The 16,162-nt window shown below is 42.9% G+C and overlaps 1 protein-coding gene across 11 annotated transcripts in view; it reads right to left on the bottom strand.

The window, feature by feature from the left end:
* Positions 1 to 16,162, bottom strand: part of cast (calpastatin) — a 197,830-nt gene that overhangs the window by 28,342 nt on the left and 153,326 nt on the right. For all 11 annotated transcript variants that reach the window (XR_009512107.1, XM_059969426.1, XM_059969427.1 and 8 more), the window contains 6 exons: positions 15,361 to 15,411; positions 13,767 to 13,892; positions 11,197 to 11,244; positions 7,276 to 7,365; positions 3,539 to 3,634; positions 1,783 to 1,839 (listed from right to left, as the gene is read on the bottom strand). Coding sequence is in view for 10 of the 11 variants with exons in the window: in XM_059969426.1 (XP_059825409.1) it covers positions 1,783 to 1,839; positions 3,539 to 3,634; positions 7,276 to 7,365; positions 11,197 to 11,244; positions 13,767 to 13,892; positions 15,361 to 15,411 (468 nt within the window). In the remaining variant the exon portion in view is untranslated. The remainder of the gene's footprint in view (positions 1 to 1,782; positions 1,840 to 3,538; positions 3,635 to 7,275; positions 7,366 to 11,196; positions 11,245 to 13,766; positions 13,893 to 15,360; positions 15,412 to 16,162) is intronic.

Here is a 16,162-nt window from a genome sequence, read left to right as displayed (position 1 = left end):
TAGAATGCCTCAGATCTAGCCCTGAGCAGACTGCGAATCTCCTGGTTCATCCACAGCTTTTGAGTCGGGTATGTACGGTGAGTTTGCGTAAGCACACACTCATTGACAGGGGTTCTAATGAAGTCAGTAACAACTATGGCATATTCATTCCGATTCAAAGATGAATCCCTAAACATCGTCCGGTGAACCAACTCAAATCAATCCTGTAAGCAGTCCTCTGCCTTCCTTGTCCATACCTTCTGGTCCTCTTTACAGATACTGCAGTCTTCAGTCCCTGCCTATCCCCAGGGAGTAGAAGTACAGCCATGTGATCAGGCTTTCCAACGTGTGGGTGTGAGATAGCCCAGTAAGTGTTCTTGGTGGTAATGTAACAATGGTCCTGTGTGCTGGCTCCTCTGATCCTACAAGTCAAATGTTGGTGATAATCATTTGGAGGTTGCTTCAAGCTGGCTTGATTAAATTCCCCCAAAATACTGGGTGCACTGTTCATGCCTGTTGGTTAGATCATCGGTTCATCTTGTCAAGTTCATCTTGACATGGGCCCGAGGTGGGATGTACAAGATGATCACTGAAATCTCCCGTGGCAGATAAAAAGGATGATACTTGATTGCTATATGTTCCAGGTCAATTGAGCAGGGCTGGGACAAAAACGTCACGTTTGTGCACCATGGGGAGTTAATCAGAAAGCATACTCCACCTCCCCTGCCTTGGAGAGACTTAGCAGTCCTATCTTGGCGGTGAATCATGAATCCAACGAGCTGTATCACTGTATCTCAAATGGCGGGGGATAACCAAGACTCTGTGAAACAAAAAGCACAACAGTCCCTGATGTCCCTCAGGTACAACTATCTCACTCGAAGATCTTCAGTTTTATTTTCCAGGGACTTTTCATTCGCCAGCAGTAGTGGAAGTCAGAACCCTCTTCTCCTTAAATAAACTTTTAATCCAGTTCTCTTCCACTGTCTTAAAGGGGAACCACACTTCCATCCAAGATTCGTCGACTATGAGTAGTGATAGATTTTTTTAAAATACGTTGAATTCCGACAAACTTCTATAGATGTGTAGTGGATAGTATACTGACTGGCTGCATCACAGCCTGGTATGGAAACGCCAATGCCCTTGAATGGATAATACTACACAAAGTAGTGGATATGGCCTTGTCCACCACAGATAAAACACTCCCTACCACTGAGCACATCTACACAGAGCGCTGTTGCAGGAAAACTGACACACATCACCGGGGACTGCCAGCACCCAGGTTAGGCACTTTTCTCATTGCTGTCATTAGGATGGTGGTTAAAGAACCTCACACCATCAGGAACAGTTATTACCCCTCAACTATCAGGCTCCTGAACCAATGGGGATAACTTCACTTGTCCCATCATTGAAATGATGCCACAACCTATAGACTCACTTTCAAGGACTCTTCATCTTGTTCTCAATTTTTACTGTTTATTTATTATTATTTCTTTTTGTATTTGCAGAGTTTGTTATCTTTTTCACATTGGTTGAACACACAAGTTGGTGCAGGTCTTTCATTGATTCTATTATGGATTGATTGAGTATGCCCGCAAAAGAAATTCATGATTATATATGGTGACATATATGTACGTTGATAATCAGTTTTCTTTGAACTGTTAGCCATTATCCTATCACTGAAAAAGGTAGAAATTAAGACAGATGCGCTAGTGATTACATTATGAGAACCACTGACAAATGCCATGTGATGCGTAAATTTTAACTGGAAGCAATGAAAGGTTTGAGCTTTATCTTCTCTGTTACCTTTGGTTTTGTTCCTGCACCAGTGGCAGAGGAGGGCAGTTTGCTTTTGCCTTTATCCTATTACAAAGAAATAAATTTAATGAGACCCTTGCACAATTATACATTGACACAATCAAAGTATATACATGCCAGTAGGAAACAGTTCCAGTGTGAACAGGGTGTTAACTGTAATGTACATGATTAGCCACAGCATTTAGAACACAGAGCACCACAGCACAATACAGGCCCTTCAGCCCACAATATTGTGTTGACCTTTTAACCTACACAAAGATGCAACTAACTCTTCCCTCCCACATAGCCCTCCCCACCATCCTTATGCCTTTCTAAGAGTCTCTTAAATCTCCCAAATGTATCTGCTTCTACCACCACCCCTGGCAGGATGTTCCACACACCCCTCACTTTCTGTGTAAAAAAAACTCCCACTGATGTCACCCCCCCCCCCTATACTTTCCTCCAATCACCTTAAAATTGTGCCCCTAATATTAGCCAAATTCACCCTGGGAAACAGTCTGGCTATCTGCTCGATTGAAGCCTCTTAACATCTTGTACAGCTCTATCAAGCCACCCCTCACCCTCCTTTGCTCCAAAGAGAAAAGCTCTGGCTCATTCAACTTATCATCATAAGACTCTCCAATCCAGGCAGGTAGTTTATTTGGTAATAAAGGGGGATAAATCAATGGAAAGTCTTAAAGAATACTGACTTTAGTTTGAGAAAAAAACATTTCCAATTTATACTTCTGTATTGTAGCATTTTGTATTGTATTTTACACTATTATAGCAGAAATGAGCCTCAAACGAGAATAATTATAGAAGTATAAATAATAACACTAGTATTGTTATACTAATAAGGTCCTGTCTGTTCCATTCATAAAAGTAAATCTTCCTGCATCTTTGCCATTACTCTAATGGGAGATACTGGCTTTAGAAAGGTCATTCTGAGACATGAACAAGCCCACAGTATGTCTGAGTCTTGGAGTTACAGATGGTGTCTTTGGTGTCTAAAAGTAGAGCCTAGTCTTTCTGGGATTCCCACCAATGAATCACATCTCAGCGTTTTTGTCTTGTGACCTCAACTTAGAATTGCTTTTCTGTGTCACTAACAGACAACGTCCATTTAGAACAGAGATGAGGAAGAATTTCCTTAGCCAGAGGGTGACGAAGCCTTGGGAGGAATTTCTTTAGGCAGAGGGCGATGAACCTATGGAATTCATTGCCACAGATGGCTGTGGAGGCCAAGTTATTGGATATATTCAAAATGGTGCTTGAAATGTTCTTGATTAGTGAGGGCATCAAAGATTAGAGGGGGAAGGCAGGAAAATGGGGTTCAGGGGGAATGTAAGCCATGGAACAAACTCGAAGGACCTAATTCTGTTTTATGTCTTACGAACAATTTATATACTTGTTCATAATATTATCTACAGTAGTTTTAGTAGCTTTTTGATAAAGCTGCTTTGTAATTGAAGGATCTACTTCTATTGCATCTCCTCTCACTACCCATCGGGGACGTTAGATAGAGGCAGAGTTGCAGAGCCACAATATCTGAAGCCTTTTTGTCTCTGCAGCCTGCTGAGCTATTCCAGGGTCTGGAGGACCAGTGAAATTGTTCTCTCACATTTGGACCAGGAAGTAGAAACAAGCAAGGGCACAAAGCAGTGATCTAAGGTCGCAGGGAAGCTCACCTCATGTTATCATTTCTAAAGCATTAAACGACTAATATTTTTCTTGACATAATGAAAAGCTAATTATTGTGTCAAACCTTTGGATCAACTTGCTCAGTGAATCTGTAATCAGGAGGTATGGATTCTTCCGTTTCGCCCACACGTTCAGCCTTCTTCTTGGAAGAGTCAGATTCCTAAAAATACGATAGTTTAAAAAAATCACTCAAACGCACATTTCATGCTTCATTTTCCATATTTTGTATCTCAGAGCAAGTGAAGCCAGCTCAATAAAATGATTATTTAGGCAATCAATTATGGTGACCTCTTCAAGCATCTGTTACCAATAGACATGGAAGGTAATATATACTGAAAGCAATGGAAGAAAGGTGACTTTTTAAACAGGGTACCAATCTACTGTCAACCATGATGGCATAAAAAAAGTTTAGGAACCCCTGCCTTAGAAAATGAACTAAATTCCACCGTTACTTAGCTAAAAACACACAACATTCATGCACTACTATCAAGGTTCCTTCAAACTCCTCCATATCTCAGTCCTGACACAGTACTTCCTTTGATTTCTCTACACCCCACACTCTATGCCAGGGTTATCATGCATTGCATGTCCAGTCAATTACCTGGTTCCTATGTAAGTACAAATCACCTAACTTCCCTTATTAGCTAGATCCTTGCCCTGAGGAGTAGCTAGGAATGATGGTACCAGAGGTTTCAGTAGATCCAGATCTTCCATGAAGCAGCTCATTCTTCCTTTCTTACATCTTTCTTTTCTTTTCAAGGTGGCTGGGGTTCTGCTGGAGTCTGTGATCTACAGTTCAAACTACGGTTCTCCATAAGTGGTGGGTTTTCGCACCAGCATTTCAATACCTCCAGGAGCAGCCTGGAAGATGTGCACCTTCAGGGGGCAGCTCCACAGAAGACCAGATTCCTTGCTGATTTGGCGAGTGAAGCATCATGGGAGACTTAAACATCCCGACAGCAGGCGGTGTGTGCTGCGGTCAGAAGCAGGCCCCTGTGCTCAAACAATAACCCCTCTCTCTCTGGAGAGCACAAACCTGTTGGTCCCCGAGTTGGGGGATTTGGAGAAGCGACGTGGCAGATTACAACATTGGAACAGCGAGTCACTGGTCTCCTGCTCTCACTGATGCAGGAGCGATCTCCCTCTCCCTCGCTGGTGAACGAGGAGAGCCCGTTAGAGATAACAAAGTGATCCATGGCTTTTTGGGGGCTCTTGTTATTGTTTGCATGTGGGGCTGGTGCTTCTGATGGTGCAAGTGGGGGGAGGGTCAATGTGCATCGGAGGGGAAGGCTTTGGGGTTCTGATGTTACTATAATTTATTCTTTGGGTTTTTTTGTTTCATAGATGTCTGTGAAGAATAAGAATTTCAGGTTGTATACACTCTCTGATATTAAATTGAACCACTTGAATCCTCTAAGAACTCATTCTTCCAATGTCCAAATGTTTTTTTAAATAACCATTCTTCTGGGTAACCGGGTGGAGACAGGTGGTGTTAAACGCTGCTTCCCTCTGATAGTTTGCAGGTGGCCCTTGGGCTAAGGGGAACATCTGCTTAGCTTCTACCCCCAAACCCATCCCTGCCGATCAGGGTCACGTGAGGACAGCAGAGCAGGTGGTGGAATTTCATATTAGCGGATGGTGCACATCACAAACCGCGGTCATGCGACTACTCCCTTTAAAAGTATTGATAAGGAAGAATAAAAATCCTATTTATATAAAATACTAACACTATAATTACTGTGGAGGTAAGAATTTATTACAGTTACACACTGACGTCACTGGAGTGGAGACAGAACAATGCAGTCGTGGGTACGGTATTGTAGCAGACCAGTTGGTGTGGTGCTTTACAGCAACAGTGACTGCGATCGGCTATCAATTCCCACCACTCTCAGTAAGATGTGTCCGAGGGAACAGACCTCACTGAGGGATCAGCAGTAGAAAGGGTGTGCAGCTTCAGGATTCTTGGTGTCAACATCTCTGAGGATCTATCCTGGGCCCAACATACTGATGCACGACCGTAGCTGTGTTTCATTAGGAGTTTGAGGAGACTCTCGAAAATCTCTAGAGATGTACTTGGGAGAACATTCGAATTGGCTGCATCACCATCTGGCGTGGAGGGGCAACTACACTGGACTAGAAAAAGCTTCAAAGGATTGTAAACATAGCTGGGTTCAGCACGGGCACTAGCCTCCCCATAGTCGAGGACATCTTCAAAAGGCAATGTCTCAAGAAGACAGCACCCATCATTAAAGACCCTCACTACCTAGGACATCCTCTTCTCATTACTACCCTCAGAGAGGTGGGATAGAAGCTGGAAGGCACATCCTCAGTGTTTTAGAAATGGCTTCTTCCCCTCCATCATCAGATTTCTGAATGGACGATGAACCATGTACACTACCCTCACTATTATTTTTGCTCTCTTTAAGTACTACTTATTTAATTTATTTATATATATATATTTATTGTAATTTGTAGTTTTTTATCATTATGCATTGCAATACACACAGTCCCCGGGTTACGTACGAGTTCCGTTCCTGAGTCTGTCTTTAAGTCGGATTTGTATGTAAGTCGGAACAAGTACATCTGGTATTATTTAGCGTCAGTTAGTCAAACGTTTGTCTTAGTATATAGTATATATTTTACCTTTCTATGCATATAAAACACTTAAGAAACGTATGTATTCCAATAATTAAACCAATGCGTTGCTTAGGAATATTTGTAGCTTTCATTGGGGCAGGGCCTTTCACATGCTCCATTATTATCCGTTATCCTTTAAAATTGTTCCGATCGTTGACCTACTGTAGCCTAATGCTTTTCCAATGACTGATGGTGTTTCACCTCTTTCCAAACACTTTGTTAATTCCACTTTATTTTCAAACGCAATCGCTTCCCGTCAATGGAACCGAAACACTGCGGGCGATGGGTCCCGACCTGCACCAGATCCCTAGGTCCGCTGGGTCCTAAGGACCACAGCACTGAATTGCCCAGGTCCTAAACTGCACATCACTGAGACAGGTTAAATGGGACAAGTGGGGGCTGTGCTGAGTTTGGGTATTTGATCCTCCACAATATTTTGCGTGGGAATTTAAACTGGAGGTGGCAGTGTTTTTTTTACGAGATCGAGTTGCAAGCTCGACATCAACCCAGCACGGGAGCAGTCTGTAACTAAATCTAACTAGGGAACCTCAGTTCTCTAGACCTGTACTGATCTGACTGCGCCACCAGCTGACCGGAACGGGGGGGGGGGGGGGGGGTTCAGGGTGAATCTTACTAAGAAAAATATAAGCCAAATACAAAGTTAAACACTCAACACAGTGTCAATGGCATCTTAAAATGGCGGACGGTGTTCTCCTTCCTCGGCTCGTAAGTACGAGTTGTCCGTAAGTTGGATGTTCGTAACTCGGGGACTACCTGTATACTGTTGTTGCCAGACAACTAATTGCACGACATATGCCAGTGATATTACACCTGATTCTGATTCTCCCCGAGACTGCTTGAGCACTTCTGGGTCCCTTCCACATCCCAAACACGTACGTGTTAGGGTAAGTAAGGATAGTTGTCAGAATGTCTGGTGACACTGCGGGACATCCCCACCGGGTTGGTCACTGACGCAAACAGGCATTTCACTGTATGTTTTGAAGTATGTGTGACAAATAAAGCTAATCCAATTTTTACAGCCAATGGAACAACTTCATGTGCAACAATATTTGCTTGGTAATAAATTCACAAACATAGGGTGTTGTGTCAGGAATATTATTCAGTTAGAAACTATCAGTAAATAAAAATAAATTACGGTTGTACCTTCACTTCCGGGCCAGTGTACTTGGGTGCAGAATTGTCTGGAGCTTCTGATGGAAGGGTTGCTGCAAGCAGATCTAATGGGTTTTTATCCTTTAAAAACAAAATACATTTCTCAAAATTGCTCTTCCTACCTCTGTTCGATCAACAAATAAGTGCATTATTGAGAGTGTGGATGGATAACCATACACACGAAACAACCCCTTCAGTACATCAGCTAAGTGTACAGATGAAGGGGATGGGTCTCGGCCAGAAATGTTAACTGTTTATTCCTCTCCATAGATGCTGCCTGCTGAGGTCCTCCAGCATTTTGTGGGTGTTACTTTGGACTTCCAGCATCTGCAGTCTCCTTTGTGTTTATACAGATAAACAGAAAATTTTGGCAGCTTGGAAGAGCACCCTCGGGAAAGAAAACTTGCTGATGGATGTTGACCAAGTGGTGGCATCCACACTGGCCTTGTATAAACCCACTCACTGTGAGAGAGGAAGGGCTGGCAAAAACACCAAAACACAAAATGTGACCTAAATCTGACGTCAGAGTTATCACCATTCCCTCATTGAGTGGAATGCTAAATATTTGAATGTGAAATTGTCTGCCCTATAAGGTATTAACACTGCAACCGAGAGATCATGGGTCCATGTCCACAGATCTCTCAAAGTTCCAGTGCAATTTGATAAGGTTGTTAAGGAGCTTTATATGTTCATTAGATAGGGGAATTGAGTTCAAGAGCTGTGAAGTAATGTCGCAGCTCTACAAATCTCTGGTTAGACCATACTTGGAAAATAGTGTTCAGTTCTGTTTACTTCATTATAGGGAGGATGTGGAAGCTTTCGAGAAGGTGCAGAGGAGATTTACCAGGATGTTGCCTGGATTAGAGAGCATGTCTTAGGAGGATAGCCTGAGCAACACAGGTCTTTCCTCTGGAGTGACGGAGGATGAGAGGTGACTTGATAGAGGAGTCCAAGATGATAAGAGGTATAGATCGAGTGGACAGCCAGAGACTTTTCACGAGGGTTAATGCGAAGGGGCATAATTCTAACGTGATTGGAAGAAAGTATGGGGGAATGTCAGATGGAAGCTGTTTTAACACAGACAGTGGCAGATGCAAGGATGCACTGCCAGGAGTGCTAGTACCGGCAGATCCATTAGCACATTGATGAGAATCTCAGATATGCACGTGGATAAAAGAAAAATGGAGGGCTATATTGAAGGGAAAGGTAATCTTGATCTTGGAGAAGGTCAAAAGGTCAGCACAGTATTGTGGGCTGAAGGGCCTATACTCTGTTATGACCTCTGATGCCCTATTTTTCATGATATTCCAGCTTTGAAAACTGACATACAAAGCTTTGAGTTCTGAATCAAGGCACTTTCAGTGGAAAATATCACCGATGTCAAAAAATATGTATACTGTATGTAAACATACCTCCCAACAATTTCTGGCAGCATCTTTAAAGAACCCTTCTCACAAAGTACAAGCTCGGCCAACAACTTTACAAGTTGCTTAAGCAAAAACCCTGAATGTGCTAAATGTTGTAGAAGCAAGGAGATTGGGAGGGAAAGGAGGGTGGGTGGGAGGACAGAGAGAAAAGAGGAAGGAGGGCAGGGTGGTAGAGAGGAGAGTTGAAGCAGGAAAAATAACAGCGTAGTTTTGGGTAGGTGCTCAATATTTAAATGGACAATTGGTTGCTCTTTATAACAGCAATAAAGCATAATCATACCAGGATCCTATGTGCAAATATCGAGCTCTGTGTCTGTGACAAACTGAATAATCTCAGAGCAATCCACCCAGCGGAGAGTTTCTAAGAGCTTTTCACAACCAGGCAAAGCAGATCTACCGTCAATGAGCAGTGTCCATAACCGCTCCCTTAGTTTGAAACACTGCTAATGTACCCATGAGTATTTGTGTGAAGATGTGTCCTGTCGAGAAGAGCCAGAGAACTTTACAATTGCATTTCGGTCAGGGTCCCACTATGAATTTGGAAATCAGAACCAGCGTTTATCATTTTTCCCAGTTTTCCAAAGGTCTGGAAAGATGACAGATAAATGGAAGAGGGAGCTGCCAATTCCCAAAGTAACTGCTTCTCATTAATCCACATGAAATGTGATAGTTCCCCAGACCTGTCAGTGGGAGAGTTCCCCAGTCAGAGAACAACCCTCGACCCGACAGTGGGAGAGCTGCCCGGATCCGTCGGTGGGAGAGCCTGAAAACAAAATTCCCAGTGGAGGTTTCTGGGATCTTTCGGGAAGAATCCTGCCCTGCAAGGTACAAGTTCTGCCTATAACTTCACGACTTGGTTAAGCAAAATCATTGAATGAGCTAAATACTGTAGTAGGAGAGAGGGGATTGGGAGGGACAGGAAGGCATGTGGGTGAGTGGATGGGAGAAGAGAGAAAAAGAAAGGAGGAGGGACAGGAGGACCATGGAGGGTGGAAGGAGGAATAATGAACACTTGGTTTTGGGTTGATGACCAATACTTAAATGGAAAAATTGCTGGCTCTTTACAACATCTGTACAGGGCATGCGCAGAACTTTCTATACCAAAATACAATCTTCTGCTGAACATTCTGGACAAGCCATGCTGTCAATGGAATATGTGCCAGCACTTGCAGGCCGTCTCCAGCCCATCCTTGGGAATGTTGGTTGTTATCACAAATGATGCATTTCACTGTATGTTTCAATGTACAGTAAATAAACGTGAATCTGAGATAGCAGAAAAGCAAGTATCTGTCAGCCTATGTTCTTCTGATGAGAGCTCTGCCTAGCCCATACTGTGACCCTGCCCTGCACTCTGATCACTAGACATGCCAACCTTACTCCTGTTCTACATCACGCTCTTCTTCACAAAGCCCAAACTGAAGCTTGGCCCACGCAATCAGCTCCATCCCACGACCCATTTATGATTTCCTCCTGAAGCTGACTTTCCCCACCCAGTGTCTCGCAGGTCAATCAATCCAGCAAAAGGAAGAAAAGGGAATCTCTCTGCCTGGGTAAAACTCAGCAGAGACTCTAGAACTCCACCTGTACTTCTCTCTCATCCCAGTGAAGGTCATATTGTGCAGGTGATCAGCCATCGTGGTTCAATTCCCGCCGCTGTCTGTAAGGGGTTTGGACGTTCTCCCTGTGACCACGTGGGTTTCCACCCACATTCCAAAGACGCACGGATTAGGGTTAGTAAGCTGCTAGCATGCTATGTTGGTTCCTGAAGCGTGGCCCAGCACATCTCGGACTGTGTTGCTCATTGATGGAAATGACACGTTTCACTTTATGATTCTATAAGATATAGGAGCATAATTAGGCCATTTGGCCCATTGAGTCTGTTCCAACATTTCATGATGGCTGATCTATTTCCCTCTCAACCCGAGTTTCCTGCCTTCTCCCTGTATTCCTTCATGCCCCACCAATCAAGAATCTATCAACCTCTGCCTTGGCCTCCACAGCTGTCTATGGTAACGAATTCCACAGATTCACCACTCTCTGCCTGGAGTATTTCCTCCTTATCTCCATTCTAGAAGGACACCCTCTACTCTGAGGCTATGTCCTCCGTTCTTAGACTCACTCACCATAGGAAACATCCTCCCCATGTCCACTCTGTGTCTCAGTATACATGTGGCAAACAAAGCTAATCTTTTGAACGAGGTTTGCAAAACAAAACTCTTCTAGCTGGAAGATGCTCCAGGAATGCACAACATCATTTTTTGGGAATGGGCTGACGCTGGAGACTAAAAACTAATGGAAAACAGGATCCTTAAGTTGCATATCGTGCACGTGAGCCTGTGGATGAAGAATCTGGTAAAACGACATCTCCTTTCACAGATCTGAAGCGTCACTTTTGGTTTCCACCTTTTCTGTGAAGATGAAACCACACGAAGATGACCCATTTCGGTTACCCCAGAAAACCACATATTTTCTATTTACCACTCACCTTAACACCACTCTGACACGCAGATATTGAAGAAGCTTTCAGAGGTTCCTGTGTAAAAAAAGTAAAAGCTGATGTTTCATTTCCAACTGTCTAATCTGTGTCTATCTGACTGATTTCTGGCAGAAGGAAAATTCAAAGTTCAGAGTAGATATTAAAGTATCATGATATATTACCTTAAGTTTAATTTTCTTGCAGACATTCACAGCAGAACAAAGAAATACTATAGAATCAATACCATATACACACAAGTACTGACAAAAGCAACACACAGAAAATGGTAGAGGAACTCAGAGAGTGAGGCAGTATCTGTGGAAATGAATAAATAAATGTTTCAGGCTGAGACCCTTCATCAGGACTGGAAAGGAAGAGAGAAGGTGCTGGAATAAAAAGGTGGGGGGGTAGTGGAAGGAGCATAGCTGGAAGGTTGGCTGCGGTAGCGAGTCTGGGTGAGTACATGGTCGAAGAGTTGGAGGGCAACAGAGGTCACAGAGGTGGAGTAGTGAGTGTCTCACTGAAATCCTGTTAAAAGGGAAGATTGAAACGTTAAACTAACAAACAACCAATGTGCAAATATGCAAAGAAAGGAAAAAGAATCTGACAGTCTTGTGGAGAAATTTAGCAGAGGCCTGTTTTTGACTAATTCACTGTCGTGAGGTTCCCATGCACCAATTCCTCTCAGTTTTAATTCACAATTTCCATGTAAAGGCACCGGAGAGACTTCATTGGTCAATTCTTCCATTCATGTGAGTGTTCCAACAACGTGTTCTGCACACCTATCAGATCCAGAGATGTTAAAGCTACAGCACAGCTACAGGAGCAGTGTGCTGCCCAGTGCGTTCACATGCCGAGACAGAGACACAGGGTGGAAACAGGGCTCCCATTATCAGACCATGATCAAACTATTCCTAATACTCCAAATGTGACCTGAAAAATGCCTGATACAGCCTCAGCATTATACCCTTGCTTTTATATTTCAGATGGCAGAAAGTTTCTATCAAATTTCTGAATGGACGTTGAACCCATGAACACTACTTCACTACAGTTTTTCTCCCTGTTTGCACTACTTATTAAATTTAGCATTTTAATATATAGATACTCCTACTGTAATTTAGTTTTTATTATATATTGCACTGTCCTGCTGGCACACAACAACAAATTTCACAACATATGCCTGTGCTATTAAACAAGATTCTGATATTTTATATAATCTCAGCATACTTAACCTTTGTCTAGGTGACAACCTTTGCCCCACAAGTCAACCTGCTAAGTTTTAAGCGAGGTGTGCATGTATCACGTGACAATGTAATGGCGTACACAATTCACGCATATATGTATATAATCCGTGATGGATTACTTAAAGGAACAAGAATGCTTAATCAGCCAATATATATTTAAGGCTATTCAAATATTATTGAAATATTAAACACACAACACACACAACCCAATGAACATTCTCTGAGCTCTCTCTGATGGAAGTATGTTACTCCACAAATATAAAGCAGAAAGGCTATTATGATGGGCTGGAAGTGCCAGTAATCTCAAACTTGTTGGGTGCCATTTACCAGCATTTTCATGACTGGAGCTCTGACAGCGGACTCCATAGTGCAGTTGTAGAATGCAGAACAGTGACACTGGGGAATGCCACTGAAAAAGCTGCAGAGCCAGCATATCCATTTACTGGAATGGAGAGAAACCAATGAGGGCTTTGCATTTACATTTCTATAAATTGAACTTAGTTAACTTTTTACTTGTCTTTTAGTTATATAAAAATATTTAAAGTTATTGACAGCCGTGCACTTTCTATTTTGGCTTGTTCGCACTACACATGACAGGATGTACATGCCTAAGGCCTTACAAATCTATATTGTTGCTTTACAAAATGAAATGTGTACTTTGCAGTGAATAAATGCACCTGGTAATGTAGAATCTTCCTTCTTCCTTCTCATGAAAGGGCCTATATTTGCTGGAGTTCTTAAAAAGGAACGGGCTCTCACTGAAACCTACTGAATATTGAAAGGGTTAGAGCAGACTTGGAGAGGATGGTTCCTACAGTGGAAGAGTCTAGGACTAGAGGGTGTAGCCTCAGTATAGATGGATGACCCTTTAGAACAGAGATGAGGAGGAATTTCTTTAGACAGAGGGTGCTTAATCTGTAGAATTCACCGCCACACTGACAGCTGTGAAGGCCAAGTCATTGAATATATTTAAAGCAGAGGTTGAGAGGTTCTTGATTAGTAGGGCCATCAAAGATCATGGGGAGAAGGCAGGAGAATGGCCTTGAGAAAGGAAATAAGTCAGCCATGAACAAATAGCAGAACAGAAGTCCTAACTCCTATATGTTTAATGGTCTTATGGAAGTTTGCTATTTGGGTAAACACAAGAGATTGTGCAGGAAATCCAGATCAACACAGAGAACAATGCTGCTGCTTTCCAGCACTTTGTGCATTTTGCTGTTTCGAGTCATGTGATTAAATGTGAACAAACATACCGTAAAACCAAGAATGACGAAGTTCTAATTATTCCCACATGTTGCCCCTTTTTTCCGCAAAACATTAAGATTGGATTGATACCTGCTTCTTCATTGAAGGCGGGGGTGCAGTCTCACAAACTAAAGCCGAGCTTTTTGAAACTGGAGCAGCAGAGCTTTGGACGAAGTCAGCCGACAGAGACTCCAGGACGTCACCCTCTGTCATACCCTGTTGTAACAAGATGGTTAATGCAGTCAAACCACAGTAACATCACTTTAACAATACAAGTACGAAGGTTCAAACTACTAACACTGCTGTAGACATTTAGGAACAACTTCTTTCGTTTGTTATGTGTCGTGTTGTACGATGTGGACAGTGTCAGTCCAAGATCGATGACCACAGCTATTATGAACACTCTTCAGAGATTGTCTGCCTGGCATCAGTGGTTGCATAACCAGGACTTGTGATATGCACCAGCTGCTCATATGACCTTCTACCACCTGCTCCCATGTCTTCACGTGACCCTGAACGGAAGCCAAGCCTTGCCTGAGGGCAACCTGCACACTAGCGGAGTGAAGGAGCCTCTTACATCTCTTTTGGTAGAGACGTATCTCCACCCTGCCACCCATAGGAAAAACTACACCAGTTGTAATTGGATGTGACTGCACAAGGTCTCCATCCCCTACTCATATACACCATAGCCATTGGAAAGGTAAAGTACATTTTCTTCGCACTGAATCAAGTTTAACTATTAAAATTATTTTCATATGAAACATGAAGTACATATTTTAAACTATTTAATGCATTCTCATTCCGTTTTGTTGTTGGGTTGCAGTGGGGAGAAGTCTAAGTGATGAGACCCTGTTTGAGGGTGGACTGACTCTAGTGAGTGCCCTGCAACATCATTCCTATAGAAAACAAACATTGGTTTGGGACAAACAAACTGAACGACCTTCTTCACATCCCAAATCCTTTCATTTTCTTTGAGGTCTGCAGATGTTTGTCTTTTGGCAGAAGAACGTAGAATCACTGAGGTGATCACGTTGAGAAGCAGCATTGATTCTCTAGTGCAGGGGTTCCCAACCTGGGGTCCTTGGATCCCTCAGTTAATAGCAGGGTCCATGGCTTAAAAAAGGTTGGGAACAGCTGTTGTAGAGGAACTAAATAAATCAGAATCCTTCAGCAAGCTTCCGTACTGTTAACACAACTTGTTGACGACTGTCATTGATCGACGGGCTGGAAATGTAAAGAGTTTTATTAAAGGGATTTCAAAAGCCCTTCATGAAAGATCAAAGTGAATTTGATCAAAGTACATATATGTCACCACATCTGACCCTGAGATTAATTTTCTTGTGGGCATATGCAGCAAATCTGTAGAATAGTAACTATAACAGGAACAGTGAAGGATCGACCAGCATGCAAAAGACAACAAACTAAATAAACAGCAATAATTAATGAGAACATCCAATAATGAGATACCGAGTTCTTAAAGTGAGATCATTGGTTGTGGGAATCATCTCAGTGGTGGGGCAAGTGAGTGTGGTTATCCCCTTTTGCTTAAGAGCCTGATGGTTGAGGGGCAGTAACTGTTCTTCAACCAAATGGTGTGAGTCCTGAAACTATTGTGCTTTCTACCTGATGGCAGCAGTGGACTCAAAACCTAAAACTTATCTCTCTTTTTCTCCCTCTCTCTCACCTTTGGTTGGCTTCCTGGAGAAGTGATGGATGAGGCTGGTTTACCTTTGTCCTGTCATAAAGAAAAAATATGAATCATCTTATTGATATTGGAATTAGCAATCTTCACAGAAGTAAAAGCAACCATCAAGCACCCATTACACCAGGGGTTCTCAACCTGTTGATGTATGGACCAATACCACTGAATAAGGGAATCCATGGATCCCAGGGTGGGAATCCCTGCGTTACAGTAATATCACACCCACCCCAGTTATTGCCCGCCAAATTCCCATCACTTCATCCTGATTTTAATTGGACCTCAATACACTAGGAGCAATGTCATTAGTGGACATTGATCTTCGAAACCACAACCTTGAATGGGGGAGGAAGCCCACATGATCACAGAGTAAGTGCAATTGCTCCCTGAAATCAGAGTTTGACTCCCATCTGCAGTGGAAATTGTTTGAAATTGAAATCTTTGGGTTTATTTGCAAGATCAATATGGCTAATCACTTTGAAAACCAAGAACATTTTTGCCCCAACACGAGGAAATCTGCAGATGCTGGAAATTCAAACAACAACACACACAAAATGCTGGTGGAACACAGCAGGCCAGGCAGCATCTACAGGGAGAAGCGCTGTCGACGGTTCGGGCCGAGACCCTTTGTCCTGATGAAGGGTGTTGGCCCGAAACATCGACAGCACTTCTCCTATAGATGCTGCCTGGCCTGCTGTGTTCCACCAGCATTTTGTGTGTGTTGTTGTTAACACTTTTGCCCCACTTGGCCAAGCAGCTGAACTGAAAAAGAGTTCATCAAAAGAAC

This window comes from Hypanus sabinus, chromosome 5 (assembly GCF_030144855.1).
Source record: "Hypanus sabinus isolate sHypSab1 chromosome 5, sHypSab1.hap1, whole genome shotgun sequence".
Classification (NCBI taxonomy): domain Eukaryota; kingdom Metazoa; phylum Chordata; class Chondrichthyes; order Myliobatiformes; family Dasyatidae; genus Hypanus; species Hypanus sabinus.
Note: the sequence above shows the minus strand (reverse complement) of the source record. Positions and strands in the feature narration are given on the sequence as shown.